This window comes from Fundulus heteroclitus, chromosome 23 (assembly GCF_011125445.2).
Source record: "Fundulus heteroclitus isolate FHET01 chromosome 23, MU-UCD_Fhet_4.1, whole genome shotgun sequence".
NCBI classification, from domain to species: domain Eukaryota; kingdom Metazoa; phylum Chordata; class Actinopteri; order Cyprinodontiformes; family Fundulidae; genus Fundulus; species Fundulus heteroclitus.
Window position 1 is genome coordinate 20,353,224 of NC_046383.1, and position 18,012 is coordinate 20,371,235.

Genomic DNA, 18,012 nt, shown 5'->3' on the forward strand with positions numbered 1-18,012 from the left:
AATAGTTAATATATATATATATTTTTTCATTAACATAAATCAGTGTTGAATTGAGATGTTATTAGCTTACCTGCTGGCTCTCAAAGGTCCAGGTGCTGTCGGGTAAAGACGCATCCAGAACACTGATGACTTCTTTAAAGTCTGTGGTGCTGCTGGGTTTGATCAAAGTGAAATCACTGTACTCTGACATTGGAGACATGCAGGACCTGAAGGACTGGCTCTGAGACATCATGTCTCCTCCCAGGACCTCCACGTACTTTATAGGTCCATCTGTGTTGAGCTGAATCTGCAGGTTCCTGTTGGGGTTCTTGTAATCATCACAGTCGCTCCGTCTCATGCAGCAGCTCCCGCTGCTTCTGCTGGTCCTGATGCATTTCACCGCTAAGATGAGAAAAGTCACCAGAGACAGCACGGACACGGAGGCCAGAGACAGAATCAAATAAAGGGTGATTCTGCCGGTTTTCCTGCTGGGCTCGGACACTTTGTGTCGGAGGTCTAAGATGGGCTCATGGAGAGCGTCCTCCAGCAGGATGGACACTGTGGCGGTGGCGGACTGAACTGGTTCCCCGTCGTCCTTGATCTCTATCAGCAGCCTCTGAGAGGAGTCGTCCTGCTCGGACACAGAGCGTTTAGTCCTCACCTCCCCTGTGTACTGATTGACTGTGAACAGAGAGACGTCTGTGGCCTCCGCCAGTCTGTAGGAGATCCAGGCGTTATGGCCCGAGTCAGCATCCACAGCAGTCACCTTGGTAACCAGGTGGCCCGCTTTAGCAGAGCGGGGCATCCTCTGATGAGAGAGGGATCCCAGTGCAGCGGAGGAGGGGTAAATAACAGCGGGGGCATTATCGTTCTGGTCCAGGATAAAAACATGGACAGTAGCGTTGCTGCTGAGAGGCGGAGAGCCCTGGTCCTTTGCCTGAACCTGAATCTGAAACACCTTCAGCTTCTCATAGTCAAAGGAGTGCATGCTGTAGATGCTCCCGTTATCTGAGTTAATGTAAACATAAGATGAGACAGACACGTCCTGCACTTTAGAGTCCAGTATGGAGTAAGAGATCTTTGCGTTTTCACCAGAATCCAGATCAGAAGCTGACACTGAGCACAAAATAATCCCTGGAGCATTATTTTCTTTAACATAAACTGCATAGGAACGTTGTGAGAAAAGTGGTGGATTGTCATTTACGTCTAACAGTTCAACAACTATTGTTTTCTCACTCTTTAACGGCGGTTTTCCAGAATCAGTGGCAGTTAGTTTAACACTGTACTGGCCGTTTGTTTCTCGGTCAAGTGGTCCATTTGTGACTAATGAATAATGTTTGGAGATCGACGGGTTTAATTTAAACGGGGATTTGGGTGACACGGTTAATGTAACCCTACCATTATCACCTGAATCTGGGTCTCTCGTGCTTATAATTGCAATGACAGTTCCAATTGCAGAATCTTCAGGAACAGGTGTTGTCAAAGACGTAACAACTATTTCTGGATTATTATCATTAATGTCAGCTATTTTAATTTCCATGCTGCAATGCCCATCCATCTCAGGATTTCCTTTGTCTTTTGCTGTGATATCGAATCTGTGTAAAGAGTTTGATTCATGGTCTAAAACCCCTTTTACAATAATAGTTCCAGTAGACTGGTTGATGTCAAATAATGCTAAAATAAGATCTGGAGTTTGCTCTGCAAAAACATATTCAATTTCTCCATTCAGTCCCTCATCTGCATCTGTAGCTTTAACCTGTAAGATTTCAGTTCCAGATGTAGCCCTTTCGCTCACATTTGCTTCATATACTTGTCTTTCAAACTGTGGGGCATTATCGTTAATATCGAGGACTATAACTGTAATTTCTGATGTCCCTGAGCGCACCGGATCTCCGCCATCCACAGCTGTGAGGACTAGTTTGTGTACAGCCTGCATTTCTCTATCAAGAGGTTTTTCAAGCACCAGTTCAGGAATTTTTCTCCCATCTTTCAGATTTTTAATTGTTAACTTGAAATGCTCATTTTTGTTTATTATATATGTGCGTACAGAATTGGAGCCAACATCAGGGTCATTTGCACTCTCTAAAGGAAACCGTGCACCTGGATTTACCAACTCTGCAATTTTCACCACCTTTTCTTTAGTTTGGAAACTAGGAGAATGATCATTTGTGTCCTGTATTTCAATTTCAACTCTGTGCACCTGCAGTGGGTTATCTATAACCAGTTCCAAAGGCAATAAACAGGATGGTCTTTGTCCACACAGTTCCTCCCTGTCTATCCTGTCGGTCACCAGCAGCTCTCCCTTCCCCAAGTCTACATTAAAATACTGCTTACCAGCCTCTGAGGTTATCCGCAGTTTGCGGCGATGCAGTTCAGGCACAAGCAAACCCAAATCTTTTGCTATATTTCCAACCACAGATCCCTGTTTCAGCTCCTCCGGGATGCTGTAGTGAGTCTGTGCGTCTATTGTACTCCACAAAAGATAGAAATGATGCCACCACAAAAGCACCTGCCATGCCGGCAGCCTTTTCCACATTATTCCACGTCCCAAATACTCCATAATGTTCCACACCAGTCCCAACCTCTTAACTGAAGATACGGTTTGTAATCCAAAATAGATGAAGCTTGGAATATAGCAGCAAAAATCATGCTCCGTGTCTCCATCTGCCTCCTCCTGTGTAGGACATTGTAATGCTTCTAAGCTGACGCTACTCGCTGAGACAGAGTAGATCTCTTTGTACAGCTCGTCATATCATTGGTGCACAGATCAGAGGCATTTCCACCAATCAAGTCCACACAAAAATGATGCATGATCACAGATCAAACAGCACTGAACTAAATTAATTCATTATAATCTATTATACAAAATAATTTTAATAATAGTTATTCATCAGTTTCTGCATTATATCTATTTTATAAAATGAATGTAGTATAAATGAAAGTAATTTTCAATTTTTAAAGCTTCAAAAAAGATGATGCATTGATTAAATATTATATATGCAGTTGCTCAATGCGTATTAATCAACAAAATTTTCTCTAATTCCTCTTTCCTCTTTGTTGTGTGCACCTGCATGCTTGCAAACGCCTTAGTAGAAGACAAGGCACTTCGTTGCCCTCCTGTGGTGACACAGTGCCAGTGCAGTCTATATGCGTGATGACGTTCGAGCAGCCCTCCGTACATCTTACACCAAAAAAAAAAAAAAAAAGAAAAAAAAAAAAGAAACTGTGACAGCGGCTGACGTAAAATGCCCGTATGGAGGTCTGTAGGGCAAGTGAAAAGGGAGGGGGAGCGCACATGATGCAGGAAGGCGTATGATGCTGCTCTGCCCCTCTCTCTCTCCCTCTCTCTCTGTCTCTGTGTCTCACACACAGGCATACACACACGGATGCAGAAGACACATGAAGGCTGCCTAGACCGTTCTTTAAAAAAAAAAAAACATACAATCAGAGGCAAAGAAGGTTCTGTATATATTTATTTTAGGAGATGACCTTTTTTAGTGGATATATATTTATATACTTTTATTTCGTTCCACTCTCCATTCAACATGAATATTTTTGCCCCACCCCGTGACCACAGAGGCTGTACCTCTTAAAACAATAACCTTGTTCAATGCCCCTAAATTAATCAAACAAACACAGCGTATATATACTGCTTAATTTGGAAACTGGTTTAAAAACGACCATCACAGTAACCATTTGGTAAGTCTTCTGGATAGATTCTGCAGAGCGGGGTGAGCGGCAGAGGGAGATGTGGAGAGTTGCGTGTGAGAGAAAAGGAGAAGGATGGAGGGGAGTGCCTGGGTGGATTTCAGCACCACAGCCTGTGTGGACAGCGCCACACAGGCGGTGAAGCGATGCTGCTGCAAGCTGCTGCAGAGGCAGCCGCCCTGAATAGTCTGTCTCTGCAGGCAACCAGGAAGACCACACAACTCACTTCGTTTTCTTTTTTTCCCCTCAGCAACACACAACAGCAAAACCGGGAGCTCTAATATTATTTTTATTTAATAGTGTTATTCATTACAAACACATGTTATTTTCTTGCCACAGACACACATAAACACGCACAAACATAAGTGGACATAAAAATATAATTTGAGCTGCAGTTAAACTTCTATGCAAATTATGCAACACAATGTTACTGCTCTGATAGTCTGTTGGAGATGTTCGATAATGGTATTGATGTGGCCTAAATAATAAAGTCAGTAGTTGTTTATTGTGCTTTTTAATCGTTTAAAATGTACTTATTGCTTTTTCAGAGGATATGGAGCCAGTCTGATTTTTTAATAGTTTGCTTGGCTTATGAAAAAGCAGAATTTTAATGGCAACAGGAGAATATGAAAAGCATTTACAAAATCAACATCTGCTGTTATTGATTTCTGGTTAACACAGTGAAGCACACATTCACATGCATTCAACACACAGTGAGGCCATGTGTAACGCTAATGAATAAAAAAAAAATAGCTGTGAATAAATGTATATATGTAGCTACTTAAGTCAGACAATACAAACAATAAGAACACAGCCCCATTTTTAAAACATGTGTATTGTAAGGTTTCTTTGTGCTGACATGCATTAGCATGTTTGAGGATTTCTCAGTCCCTGTTGGCTTGACAGTCATGCATGTATTGTACAATACAGCACATTTTCTGAATGGGTTTAGCAATGTGAATATATGACGGATAAGGAAAAACAAATCCAAGCTTTTCATTTGTTACATTTCTTAAACTATCCTTGTTTCCATGTTATGTAGATTTTTAAAAAAAGACAGTCCATCTCTTTATTTTCTTATTCAATTTTGAAACTCAACTCAGATTGTATCCAGAGTACACTTATAACTATAAGATGTTGATTTAAACATATGGGTTCACAAAAAGCTGTAATTTAACACTCCATATTGAGTTTTAGAAAACTGTTTTATTTCCTTTTTTCTCTCAAATGTTTGTCAGCCATAAAGGCAATATTAGAAATACAAAATGTTCTTCGTACAGTGCAACACACTTGAACAAAATTGCAAAGTACACAATACAATATTAAATGAATATTAAAACACTTGCTGAATTAATAGTCTGTTCAAATTCACAATTTAGTAATTAAACGTCAGAAGCTTTACACTGCTTTATTATTAATTGTCGTATGTGTTTTGAGGTGTAGTTATGTATAAATAATTAGCTCAAAGCTTGGGGAACAAATAAACAACCAACACATAATAAAAACAATGTAATAATTCTGCTAAAACACTTACCTGGACTCAAATCAGGAAAACATAACATATGTTCCTTATTCCAATCATAAATGTGTGTGGATCTAATTTTTTGTGGTAAATCAGAAAGCAGTAGATAAACTGATGAAGGTGTGGATGTAACTATATCTGTCTTATACATATTTATTGTACAGATAAAATATATTAATTGTACTACTTTCCTTTTTACTTAACCTACATAGTTCACAGGGGGCCTAACCCCTGGCACTTCAGTCAGACATGAGTTTTTTAACCAGCTGGTCTTTACTGCTAATACTTTTCTCAAACCACATAAGCCTATTAGTAAGCAAAGCTCTGTTACAACATGCAGTTCAGTTTGAAAATCTTTGGTACCCTGAAATCGTCTGTGCATCTGCAGGAAAGCTAATTGTGTATAATTTGCATAATGAATCACACATTTTCTTCAAGTGAATATAATTCAGTGAAGTTTAAGAACCGTGTAACAGATACACTCTATATAAAGCATTGAGTCACACAGAGCATTTTACATCAGTGTTGTTGGCAGTAAGTTAGGGACTATCAGTAACATATAACAGTTTCAGTGCAACTGAAACAGTCATATCTTTTTTTAGGGCACAGTACTCTGCAAAAGTCTTAAATCATCCCCCCATTTCTTACTAAGTGTCAGACTTTCCTGTGAAAGTCTTCAATTATATTAATCAATAGTTCTGAGGACATGCTAGTGGGCTTCTGATTTTTTTTTATTCATCTTTTTTGTACAAGAAACACTTTTTAAAACTTATTTTCAGTCTAATACATGGTCATTTGAAAATAGTTTATTCACTTATTAGGCGACTAAACCCTGACCTACAAATTAAGAATGAGTGTCCTAAACTCAATTTTTCTGACACCACACATGGTTAGCAAAGTTGGCAGTCTAGTTTTAGCACTTTATTAGCAGTCCAATACAATGAGACAATTTGTTCCCAAAATGTGTTTTCTTTGGTCAAATGTAATAAAGCACTAAAGAAAACAGTTTCAGACATGGCAAATTACTTTAGTCCCAAGAACTTAATTAAATAGGATGATCAGCTAATGTATAATGTAACCCTTAGGTCCTGTTGGCAGGATATTTTTCCTTGTTTCATAAAGACACAACTTTCAAATACTATTTGTCTGCTCAAGATACTTTTTAAATTTCTAAACACACAATTCACAAAGTGATATCTTGGTAAAAAATAAAAATAGAAACCCTAGACAAAATAAGTACAAAGTACTAGTCAATGAAGACCCATTTTAAAGGTTCTAAGAAAGTCTGGATCCATAGCGTGAAAACACAAATAAGATAGGGGGTGATATCAAACTTTTGCAAAGTACGTTATGTGGATAGATGTGCAACTTGTGAAAACTCACACGACCTGTCTGTCAGAGATGATATTGGCTACTTAGTATAGAACAAAATAGAATAGAAATATCTTTAATTGTCCCTCAGTGGGGAAATTCAGGTGTACCAACAGCAAGGGGAAAGGCAAATGAAATGATAGACAAAAAAAAAAGAGCCCGTGCAGTAAGGGCAAATTTACAACATAAGAAAAATACTGTACAGTTATAGGATACTTAGCTTCAAAGAAATATGCAGCTGTGCACTTTCAAAAAAGCAAACCAGGGTGGTTCTCCACTCTGTGTTAACATTTAATTTCTTGTTGACGGGTTGTTGGATTAAATATATGTTTTCTAGGAAATATTACACAATTGTGTGTTTTTAACTCCACAAACACATTTTTTTTACGTGTTAACTGGAAATGAAATGCTAACCAAGTGGAAACCAGCCATGGTTTTCTTTTCTGTGGGGTGATCTTTAAATAAATAAAAACATGTGCATGTGTATTTATGCAAAAAAAAAAGAACAAACAAGAATGAAACAATGTGCAAAACAGCAGGGATGTAAACTCTTATTGAGGTTGGGAGCATAACAGTGATGGTTATAGAGTCTAACAGCTGCTGGTACAAAGGAGCTGGGGTAACCCTTCTTTGTGCTCCTAGAATGAAGCAGTCTATCATGGAGCTCTCCAGCCCTGCAACATCTCCATGCATGGCCAACAACGATGCTATTTTTGCTAGAGTCCTTCTGTCTCCTACCACCTGCACTGGGTCGAGGGGGCATCTTAGGTGAGCGCTGACCTTCCTGATGAGCTTATCTAACCTCTTCCTCTCAGCTGTAGATAAGTTGCTCCTTGAACATAACTTCACAAGAGTTTGCATTTGAATTATGTTAATGCAGGATATAACAAGCAAGATCGGGTGTTGGCATGTGTATGATGTTTGTGTGCAACTGTGTGTATGTGTTATTTATGGTAATGCTGTGGCCAATATAGATAGAAACTATTTCTTACCTTATTAGGTGATTTTGGGATTGTGAAGCAAGGCAGGGAAGAATCAGGATCACCACCACGGAGAAAGAAGCACATGTGAAAGAGAAAACACAAAAGAAAGAAAATATGTTAGACTGGTAGAGGGTTTCCACAGGCTGTGGGGAATGCATACTTACCACGAGGAGCAAAGCAAATACATTTGCAAGTTGTTTGGGGTTAAAGAGAATATACAATTTGCTACTTTACATAATGTTACTAATGCTGTGTAGTAAAAATGAGTGCTGTTAATGTTATACTTGAAGACTAAAATATGTAAGTATATAACTACATAATGTGGTATAATATAGGCTTAGCATGTACTTTCAAAAACGATTACTCAAGCTTAAATATATAAAAAGCAACAGTCAAGTTGTAAGCCCAGATGAGTGAGCATTAAAATGACAACAATTATGTGTACATGTTAGATTCATTGGATTGTGTTTTTGCTGGTGTGAGTGAGAGAAAGAGAGAAATGACAAACAAACAAAAAGAAACAACTGAAGAGTGGACCCTTGTTATAGAACAGAGTAATAACTTTGCTTCAAAGGAAAATATATGGTGTCATAATTAAAATGTATCTTTGGTATTTTATTTAAATATCTTCAGCAGTTTTTAATTAACTAGTTTACTATTTCTTTAAGCATCTGACACATCACACAAGTGCATAGATCTACCACTACTGCCTTGAACAAAAGAACAATAATTAATGAAATGTAACAAATACAAGAGACTTATAACATCATCAATGTATGAATTTTTGGCAAAAAATGCTGCACTGCTGCACAGAACCACTACCCTGATACCAACAGCAGAGGGCCTCGAGGCGATGGCCGGAGACTAATATATGCCATAATAATGAGATACTTTTCCTCCTGTTTGTCACAGCTGATGCAGGCAGGAGTGTTTTGTGAGGTCAAATCTAAGCTTCTGGGACAAAGAAAAGCACCATCTGCTTTCATTAGACTGTACGGTATGGGAAACTGTACATCACATAACTAGAAAACCAAAACTAAATTCTAATTGTGATGCTTATTTGAAACAAACAACAAATATTTAAGAATATATGTGTTGTAGTCAATAAACATTATCATCTTTGACTGTTGACAACAAGAGCCTACACAGACTGGAAAATAAAACATCACCAGCAGCCATTACACCCTCCCTTCAGAGCTCTCTTTATCATCACACGCCCAAGGTCTGAGGACACTGAAGCAAAACAGGGGTGCTTTCTTGTCCTCTCACATTCAACAAATGCACGTGGCTATCACATAGTCTGTGCTGCATCTGCTATAGACCCCCATAGATACAGGAAATGGTACAGCCCTGCCTGTGAGTCAGCTTGTTGCTATGGCACCACATCCCACCTCCCCTGCTTGCATCCCACCCTGCTTCCTGCAAGCTTTCTGGGTTAAAAAAATGAGCTCCACAACAACAACAATATGGAGGCAAAACAGGGTACCAGACAGAAACACATGCAATGTCTAAATAAAGCACATATACAAATCTCCTGATGAGAAGAGGAAGAAAAAAAAAAAAAACAGTGCAAAGGACACAATTTTTAGTCCCAAAGATGCTACCAGATGTGGCTTAAATCTTTTTATAGACAGGACACACACATCTTTTTATAGACAGCACAGAGCGTCCTACATTGACAATTTTCCTTTCCCTTTCTCTCTGTGTGTCTTTCTTCCTCTGCAGCAAAGTGGTGCAGCTGGAGAGGGGGAGGGGAGGGATGCAGAAAATGAGATCAGGAGGAAAAGGGAGCACTGCTGGAAACCAAGACAGGCTGATGAACAGTGGCCATCCAGTTTTGACTTGTTTAAACACGCCGTTTGAGTAAATGATAATTATACAAATAGTCAGTAATGCAACTTATCTGCCTTGGTATAAGATCAGAAGACTAAATGTAAGCATGTATAGAGGCAAGCTTACCTGTGTATTGTAAACTTAATTTGATGTTATGAGCTTAAAATCTTATTTGAGAACAGATTACACTGCAGATCAATAACACTTAAAGGTCGAATGCTATACTTTGTTTGAAATGTTGAAAAAAATATGAATCTACATGCTGCAACCAATCAGGGATATCTTTCAAAGAGGATTATGTTGATGACACGTTCACCTCTTTAACACCGGACAGTTATAAACATGGTTTATAAGTCTTGATGCTAAATAAATGCACCAAAATGAGATTTTCCTCTTAATTAGCACCCTATTTACCTCTGACAGTAAAGAAGTGGGGCAGAATGACCCACATCCCTGGACATAACTAGAAAGAGAAGCAGAACTGGAGATAAGGCAACTAAAATAAATTGCACAAACAGTGCGAAAATGGATGAACTGATTTTTTTCTAACGTTGTCTTTACTCGGAATATTTAAGCAAGGTGATGGTAGAATGATCTCACACTTTCAGCTCCCTATAGTACATTATTTTGCAAAAGTATGCACACCGCTTGAAGTTTTAACATTTTGTCACGTTACAATCACAAATGTCACTCTGTTTTTGGGGAGATTTTATGTGATGGAACAACACAAAGAAACACATAATTCTTTAAGTAAAATGTTGCTTGGTTTTAAAGATATTTTACAAATATGTTATGTGTGGCATAGATGCATGTTCAACTGTTCTTAATTCAGTAAAGTTTACAATATTGTAATTAAACACAAATTGTTTATATTTTAATTTTAGCACCCATGCAGCATTTTTGTGAATATTTTACAGGTTTGTTAGAGAGAGTTTTTTTTTATTTGACCTGTATTTAACCAGAATAAAAGCCCACTGAGATTAAAAACCTATTTATCAAGGGAGCCTTGCCCAAGGCGCAGCAACAAATAAAACACAAAACAAACTGTTACACAGTTAAAGGGAAATGAACTATGAAACATAGGTCCATGTTATTTAATTCAACCTCAAGAACTTTCAGCTAGAAAGTAAAAGCGCTCAGTGAGATTAAACCAGTTAACCTTAAAGTTCCTCTGTAGCAGGTTTCAGGAGGAAGGAGCAGGGTGAAAAAGACAAGCCTTCTTACCCCTTTCAATCAGAGCAAAAGGGACAGAAAGAAGCAGCAAACTGTGTGGGCGAAAAGCATACAAGTCAACGTTTTTCAGTGCGCTGGAAGTACAGATATAGGCTGGCAGAAGTCCAAGTGATGCCTTATTAATAAAGGTTAACCAATGGGAAATCCTCTGGGCAGCCAAACCAGGCCATCCCACCCATGGATATAAATCACAAAGGTGTGTTGACAGTTTACAGTTTGTAATGAACCTCAGAGAGGAGAGGCAGGCAAAGCCCAACATCCCAAAACATGTTGATTCTCAACATTAGTAAACAAACAGCACAATGAAGACCGAGTAACACAGCGCATAGGTCATGGGGAGACGTTTAAAGGAGTCCATAGTTATATATCAATATCTGTAGCTTTAGTCTAGCACTCAGGAAATTTGGCTTTTTAGACTTGTTGCAAGAAGAAAAACATTGATTTAAGAAAGCCACAAAAGGTCCTGTGTGCTACAAGCTATACAGGAGACACCGCAAATAAGAAAAAAAAAGTTGTTCTGGTCAGACAACTTTTTGGCCAACATGTAACTTGCCACTGGGCAACATGGAGGTGGAGGCCATGCTGTGCGGGTGGCATTCTTTAGCAGGGTTATGGAAGTTTGTCACAATTGATGAAAAGGTAGAGCCAAATACACTGAAGACTGGGACAGAGGTTTAAAACGACCCTAAATATACAACCTGAGCTGAAACGAAAATGTTTAGCTTAAGGCTCAATACAGCAGAACAGCAGAGTCAAAGTTCAAACTTAAATTCAATTGAAAATCTTTTCCAGGACATGAATACTGCTGATCACAGATGCTTTCTGTCCAATGTAACTCACTGTTTAAAATCAGTGATATTGGATAGAGTTTTTTTTTTTTCTTTGCAAAGCATAATAGGTTAAATGTGCAGACTGTAGATGTGCAAAGCTGATATACTAGGAATAGAATAGAAAATAAATACATTTAATGTTCCACAGGGGTAAATTTGGATGTAATAGTGGCAGAAACACAGACAGAAGACACCAGACCTACACACTAGATTAAATAATGTGAATAAAAAGCACTTTTAAAGTTAAGCTGTAAAGCAGAAGTGAAAGAACTTGTCACAAAGGGAGAAAATACGACAATTATTGATAGTTAATGTGGCATACTCAGGTACAAATGCAAAAGAGAAGAATGACAGCACCTGATTTATAGAACGATGTAAAAAAAAAAAAAACTGCGCGATTTGCATGATTGTACAAACGAGCATTCTCAGAGGAGCCAAAAAAATTGCAAATGGACATTGGCATCTGAAAGACAGTCTAAATTATTCTTGATGAGATCAAGAACCTTTGGAACGGGTGGCATGTTTGTAAACACTGACAGTTTGTTGAGAGCAGCAAAGATTAAAAGGTCTAACAGCAAAGTGGAAGGAAGGATCTGCAGCAGCATGCCCATAAAAACTTGCCACTTTAACTGTTTTAAAACCAAGTCTGCAAAGTAATGACTTAGAGGGGCTAATTATACTTCAGATATTCAGTTTTAAGTAAATAGACAATCTTCTTCCTTTCACAATCAGTGTATGTTGTTCTATTGTATATAAATAAAGATAAAATGTACTGCTTTTTGTAGTTGTAAAGTGACAAAAACTGAAAGAGTTCAAGAGGTGTGAACACTTTGGAAAGACGGGGCATCTGCAGTGTGTGAGCCATCTTGTAAAAACAAAAACAATAATCACTCACAGAGTTTAACTTTAACCACATCCTCAGAGACAAAGCAGTAAGTGCTTAAGAGCCCCGTTGGCATAAACAGGGGCATGCAGCTGCTCAACAGACTGCCGTGCTGGGGAGAACCAGACCCTTAAAGAACCACTTGGGCCTGTGGGGAACGGAGGCATCTGCGTCTGATTAGGTAAAAGAAAGTTAACCACACTGATATCTGGAGGTTGTGGAGGGCAGAAAATAGATGATAATTAAAACTTCAAAGACAATCTTGCCAACACTAGATTCATAAAACATGTCAGTCAACTAGTGCAGTATAAGTTCCAGACAGTCGGAAGCATTTACCTAATCTCAAGTAATTCAGAGTGCTTTGACCCCTGTAGGGTAACTGAGATCAAAGGGTGTTATAACAGTCAGAGGAAGCCCTCATCACCGCTATAAACCTGGGAAAAAGAGGCTGAACTGTCCAGAGACTAATATAAAGCGAGTAAAGCATGCATTGGTGGACTGCTAACCACAATGGACTCCTTCAGGTAAAAAAAACAACAACTCCTCATTGACCTTTAACTTGTTTACTAATTAGCTGTCCTTTAACGTACATTCCTAGAAATACGATAAATGGGCACATAACCCAGATCTGTTCCATGCAGACTAGTTCATACCCAAAAAGGCTTCTCTGAGTAGATTTAACACCAGAAAAAAGCACAATATCAAACATGCCATGCCTGGATTTATTCATCATTAAAAAGAAAAACTAATTTTAAAAGAGAAGAAATGTTTAAACATGATATATTGTGAATAAAGCAGCTTCCATAGTAAGCCAAACTAAATATTTTGGCAAAATGCCAAAAAGCTGTGCTTTTAAACTGATTATTAACAAAAAATATTGTAAGAAAAACAACCCAGGCAAAAAGATTCAATGTCTCTTTCTGTGTTTGCATGACCATGCTATATTTATTTTCAAAGAATTTGAAAATAATCTAGGTGGAACCCTTCGTGACTACATTTTACTCAAACTCTTTCTATCCTGATTTGCTGGTGTCCTCTTATTTGTTGGTGCATTAGCGAACTCAGGCTCCCCGTCTTGCCGTCTCCCACCTCAATCCTTTCATATTTAATCAAGACAAATCTCTGTGGGCTTGTATCCTCCACACTGTGGGTAGTACCGGCAGTCAAATGTCCTTCAAAACATGTAAGATGCCCCTGTTATCAGCTCATTTCAGCAGACAAAGCAAGCTCCTGATCAAAATGGCTGCTGTGCATCACTAACACCAACGCTGCACAGGGTTGCTGAGGCTGTGCTGGCTTCCACATGCCTCCTCCCCTCCCCCGCTGCCTCTCTACTTCTCTCCATCATAGTTTTCCTCACACGTCAGTTTCTCTCTGTGCTCATAACGGTGTGCTCTCATTTTCTCCATTACAATTTAAACCTTTGATTGCAAAGAGAATGTCACTGTTTAAAGATATTATTGTGGCCGAAGATAATTTGTCTCGGAACAACAACAACACTAACAAAAAAGGGCTTCACCCTTCCTCCATGTCTGTGTATGCACAACTCAGCGCTCATGATTAGATGGTGTTATGAAGAGAAGTAGGTCACTGAAAATCTAGTACAGTGCATGGTTTGGTATTTCTCTGTGGAAACGATCCTTAGTAAAGCTTTAGCACATTAGAATATGTGTACCATCTAAGCCAGCTTCTCTGATATACATAATCAGTACTCTATAAATGCATCTAAAGGCAAAGTATAGATTTGTCTAAATATGGAGAAGTATCAAGTAATATCCAGTTAATGATGGTGGGTTCAATCTTCCAAATTACTTTATAGACTCATGACAACAATAAGATAAGAAAAGAAAGAAAGACAAAATACTAAAAATGGATAATATTCTCTGCTAAACAAATGTTAAAAAATTGTCATTGATAGTAAATTATAAAAGACTCTTACTCTCCTGTACACATACAATGATATAGCAATAGTGTGTACAATTAATAAGATGTATTTTGCAAGAATAGCAAGTGAAGTTACATTACAGAATATTTTTTAATATTCACTATCAGTTTCCTTAAATGGTTATGTATGTATGTATGTATGTATGTATGTATGTATGTATGTATGTATGTATGTATGTTTGTACAGACGGTATGGATGAATAATCTAAGTAATATGTATCCTCTAATGATGATACATTTAACATCCATACTTCTGGCACAGCCACAAGTATTATATTTTTGGAACACATTTCATTTCTACTAACAATACTGAATTAGCTAAAACAAAATAATGCTTTGTGGGAAAATAGTAATAGTAGTTTCAGGGAAGCCGGTGATCTCACCTCTGTTAGTATATTCTCTGACCCTGTTTTAAGCCTTGGCATTGTCCCAGCAGCACTGCGGTCAACAGTCAGAGTGCTTTCACCAAAGGGTCTCGGGCCTTTGACGTCACTCATCCTAGAGTCAGTGGTTCCATACACCTCGTAGCCGAAACCCTGCTTCAATGTTCCTGTACCCCCTGCGTCTGCGTAAAGCGGTGGGTAATATGGAATCACGGGGAGATTCCCGGTGGATTTGTAAAATAGTCGCTCCTGTCTCCACCTGTAGATCTTGACTGATATAATAACCACTAAACACGTGATGAAGAGGAAGGAGACCACAGCCAGAGCCAAGACCAAGTAAAAAGTCAGGTTGTCATTGTACTCCTTATCGTGAGGGAAGTCGGTGAACTCGGACAGCACTTCAGGGAAGCTGTCCGCCACCGCCACGTTAACAATGACTGTAGCTGAACGAGAGGGCTGCCCGTTGTCCTCCACTATCACAGTCAGTCTCTGTTTCACAGCATCTTTATCAGTCACCTGACGGATTGTTCTTATTTCTCCATTCTGTGAGCCCACTTCAAACAGCGCCCTGTCTGTGGCTTTCTGCAGTTTATAGGACAGCCAGGCATTCTGTCCAGAGTCCACATCTACAGCCACCACTTTAGTCACCAGGTAGCCCACATCTGCTGAACGAGGAACCATTTCAGCTACCACAGAGCCACCAGTCTGGACTGGGTACAGAACCTGAGGAGGGTTATCGTTCTGGTCCTGGATCAGGATTTTCACAGTCACGTTGCTGCTGAGTGGAGGAGAGCCTCCATCTTGGGCTTTAACACGAATGTGGAACTCTTTAAGTTGCTCGTAGTCAAAGGAGCGCACAGCAAGAATCTCTCCGCTCTCTGCATTGACGGAAAAGTAAGATGAAGCTGACATCCCGTTCAGCTGGATGTCCTCTAGAAAATAAGAAATGCGAGCGTTGTTCCCATGATCTTTGTCACTGGCTTTGACCGACAGGAGTGACATGCCGGGTGAATTGTTTTCAGAAACAAAAGCAGTGAAAGAAGATTGTGGGAACACTGGAGCGTTATCATTTACGTCTGATATCTTTAAGTTAATCGTTTTGTTGGTGGAAAAAGAGGGCACACCCTCATCCACTGCTGTTATCGTGATATTATACTCTGGATCCGTTTCACGATCCAGAACATCATCGGATACAAGGCTATAAAAATTAGGCGTTGAGGATTTGATTTTGAAAGGCAATTGTGGCCTTATGAAACAGCGAACTTGGCCATTCTTACCTGAGTCTAAGTCTTTAATATTGATCATTGCTATAACCGTATTTAGCGCAGAATCTTCAGGAATGGGGTTGGAAAGTGAAATGATGCTTATGACGGGGGCATTGTCATTTAAATCGGTCACCTCAATTAGGACCTTACTTGTGTCTGATAGCCCTCCGTTGTCTATAGCTTCAATATCTATTTCATAATTTTTAGCTTTTTCATAATCTAACTCACTAGTTAGGGTCATTTCTCCAGTTTGAGGATCAATGTTAAACAGGGACGACGCAGTGTTAGTATGCTGGGAAAAGGAATATGTCACCTCTTGGTTTGCCCCCTTATCATTATCAGCAGCACTGACTCTAACAATAGCTGCGCCTTTTGGTGCGTTTTCGGGAACTGTAACTCTGTAAACCGCCTGACTGAAAACTGGCGCATTGTCATTTGCATCCAGGACAACCACGTTTATTTTAACAGATCCAGATTTCTGAGGATTACCACCATCTAACGCAGTCAGGGTCAATCTGTGCTCTTCTTGCTTTTCTCTGTCTAGCAGGGTGTGAAGAACCATTTCAATATATTTTGTCCCGTCAGACCGAGACACCGTATTTAATTTGAAATGATCGGTAGGGTTTAGTTTGTATGCTTGTATTGTGTTTTGAGCTACATCTGGATCTATGGCGCTCTCGATTGAATATCGAGCCCCTGGAGAGGCAGATTCGCTAATTTGGAAATTGTATTCTTTCTTAGAGAAAAACGGCGCATTATCGTTAATATCTGTGATTTCTACATCTATCCTGTGCAGCTCCATTGGATTTTCTAAAATAATTTGGAAATGCAGAGAGCAGGGAGACACCTGCTTGCACAAGTCTTCCCTGTCTATCCTTTTAGTCACGACCAGTGTTCCTTTCTCTCTGTTCAGCCCGATGTACTCACTGCCGTCTTCGGTAAAAATCCTGCCGCGCCCCGACTTCAGTCGTTTAACGTCCAAGCCTAGATCCTGGACAATATTCCCGACGACCGAGCCCGTCGACATCTCTTCGGGTATTGAATAGCGAACCTGACCGAGAGCCATTTCTGCGACACAGACACAGAGGAGCAGCAGCCGTCGCGGAAGCATGTCCTTCTTGCTTAAGCGGCAAAAAGCAGCCATCATGAAAAGTACCTCTGAAATAACCCAATGGAAAGAAATAGAATATGTCAAATTCCGGAGAAATGTTGGACTATGAGCTCATGCTGAGCGCAGAGCGAATCTCTTTGTCAGACTAGCGAGGATGGAGGATTTCTGTGGAAAAAAAGGGTTAAATTTTCCTGCCACTAACCAACAGCGACCCCTAGAGACATACAAGGAAACCACAGATCTTTTTATACATCCGAACATCAGAGAGAAAGGTAAAAGATAAATAGATAGATAGAAACCTAACGAATACACCCACAAAAGAAAAAGAAAATCAGGAAGAGACAACGAGTGCCCCTGGCCATGGTGCTGATTTAATTGGTGTCCGGTGAGAATGTATCCCTTATAGAAGGCCTGGAGGAAGAAGAAAAAAAAACAGCAAAGTGAAGTGGTGACTTAAAACCCAAATAACCAACCTCCAGAGGAGAGTCAGGTTCATCCAGGATGCTCTTCTCACTCTGTATCCGCTGCATGGTTCCTGTAGAACTGGGGTCCATTATCAACACGTTCTGACCACCAGCTCCTCCAAACTTATTGTCACTCTTTCTGGAGTCAGTGGTCCTGCACACCTCGTAGTTGTACACGTGTGGCAGAGTCCCTGTTCCCAAAGTGTCTGAGTAACGTGGAGGATAATATGGAATCACAGGGAGGTTGGAGTGATACAGGATGCGAGACTGTCTCCATCTGTAGATCTTGACTGATATAATAACCACTAAACACGTGATGAAGAGGAAGGAGACCACAGCCAGAGCCAAGACCAAGTAAAAAGTCAGGTTGTCATTGTACTCCTTATCGTGAGGAAAGTCAGTGAACTCGGACAGCACTTCAGGGAAGCTGTCCGCCACCGCCACGTTAACAATGACTGTAGCTGAACGAGAGGGCTGCCCGTTGTCCTCCACTATCACAGTCA

At 39.7% G+C, this 18,012-nt stretch overlaps 2 protein-coding genes across 3 annotated transcripts in view; both read right to left on the bottom strand.

Moving 5' to 3' along the window:
• The window catches only part of LOC105932655 (protocadherin gamma-C5), a 61,442-nt gene extending 43,991 nt beyond the window's left edge, over nucleotides 1-17,451 (bottom strand). Inside the window, exon 1 of one of the 2 annotated variants that reach the window (XM_036127503.1) lies at nucleotides 14,670-17,451. In XM_036127503.1, the coding sequence (XP_035983396.1) occupies nucleotides 14,670-17,081 (2,412 nt within the window). In that variant the 5' untranslated portion in view covers nucleotides 17,082-17,451. The remainder of the gene's footprint in view (nucleotides 1-14,669) is intronic. The other variant, XM_036127509.1, reaches the window with a different exon arrangement.
• On the bottom strand, nucleotides 28-2,692 carry pcdh1g22 (protocadherin 1 gamma 22). The gene has a single exon (XM_036127513.1). It carries the CDS (start codon nucleotides 2,537-2,539, stop codon nucleotides 62-64), a length of 2,478 nt encoding a protein of 825 aa, XP_035983406.1. The 5' UTR covers nucleotides 2,540-2,692; the 3' UTR covers nucleotides 28-61.
• Nucleotides 17,452-18,012: the final 561 nt, after the last annotated feature.

Excerpts from the sequence above, each read along its gene's own strand:
- pcdh1g22 (XM_036127513.1), bottom strand. The coding sequence starts at position 2,539 with ATGGAGTATTTGGGACGTGGAATAATGTGGAAAAGGCTGCCGGCATGG.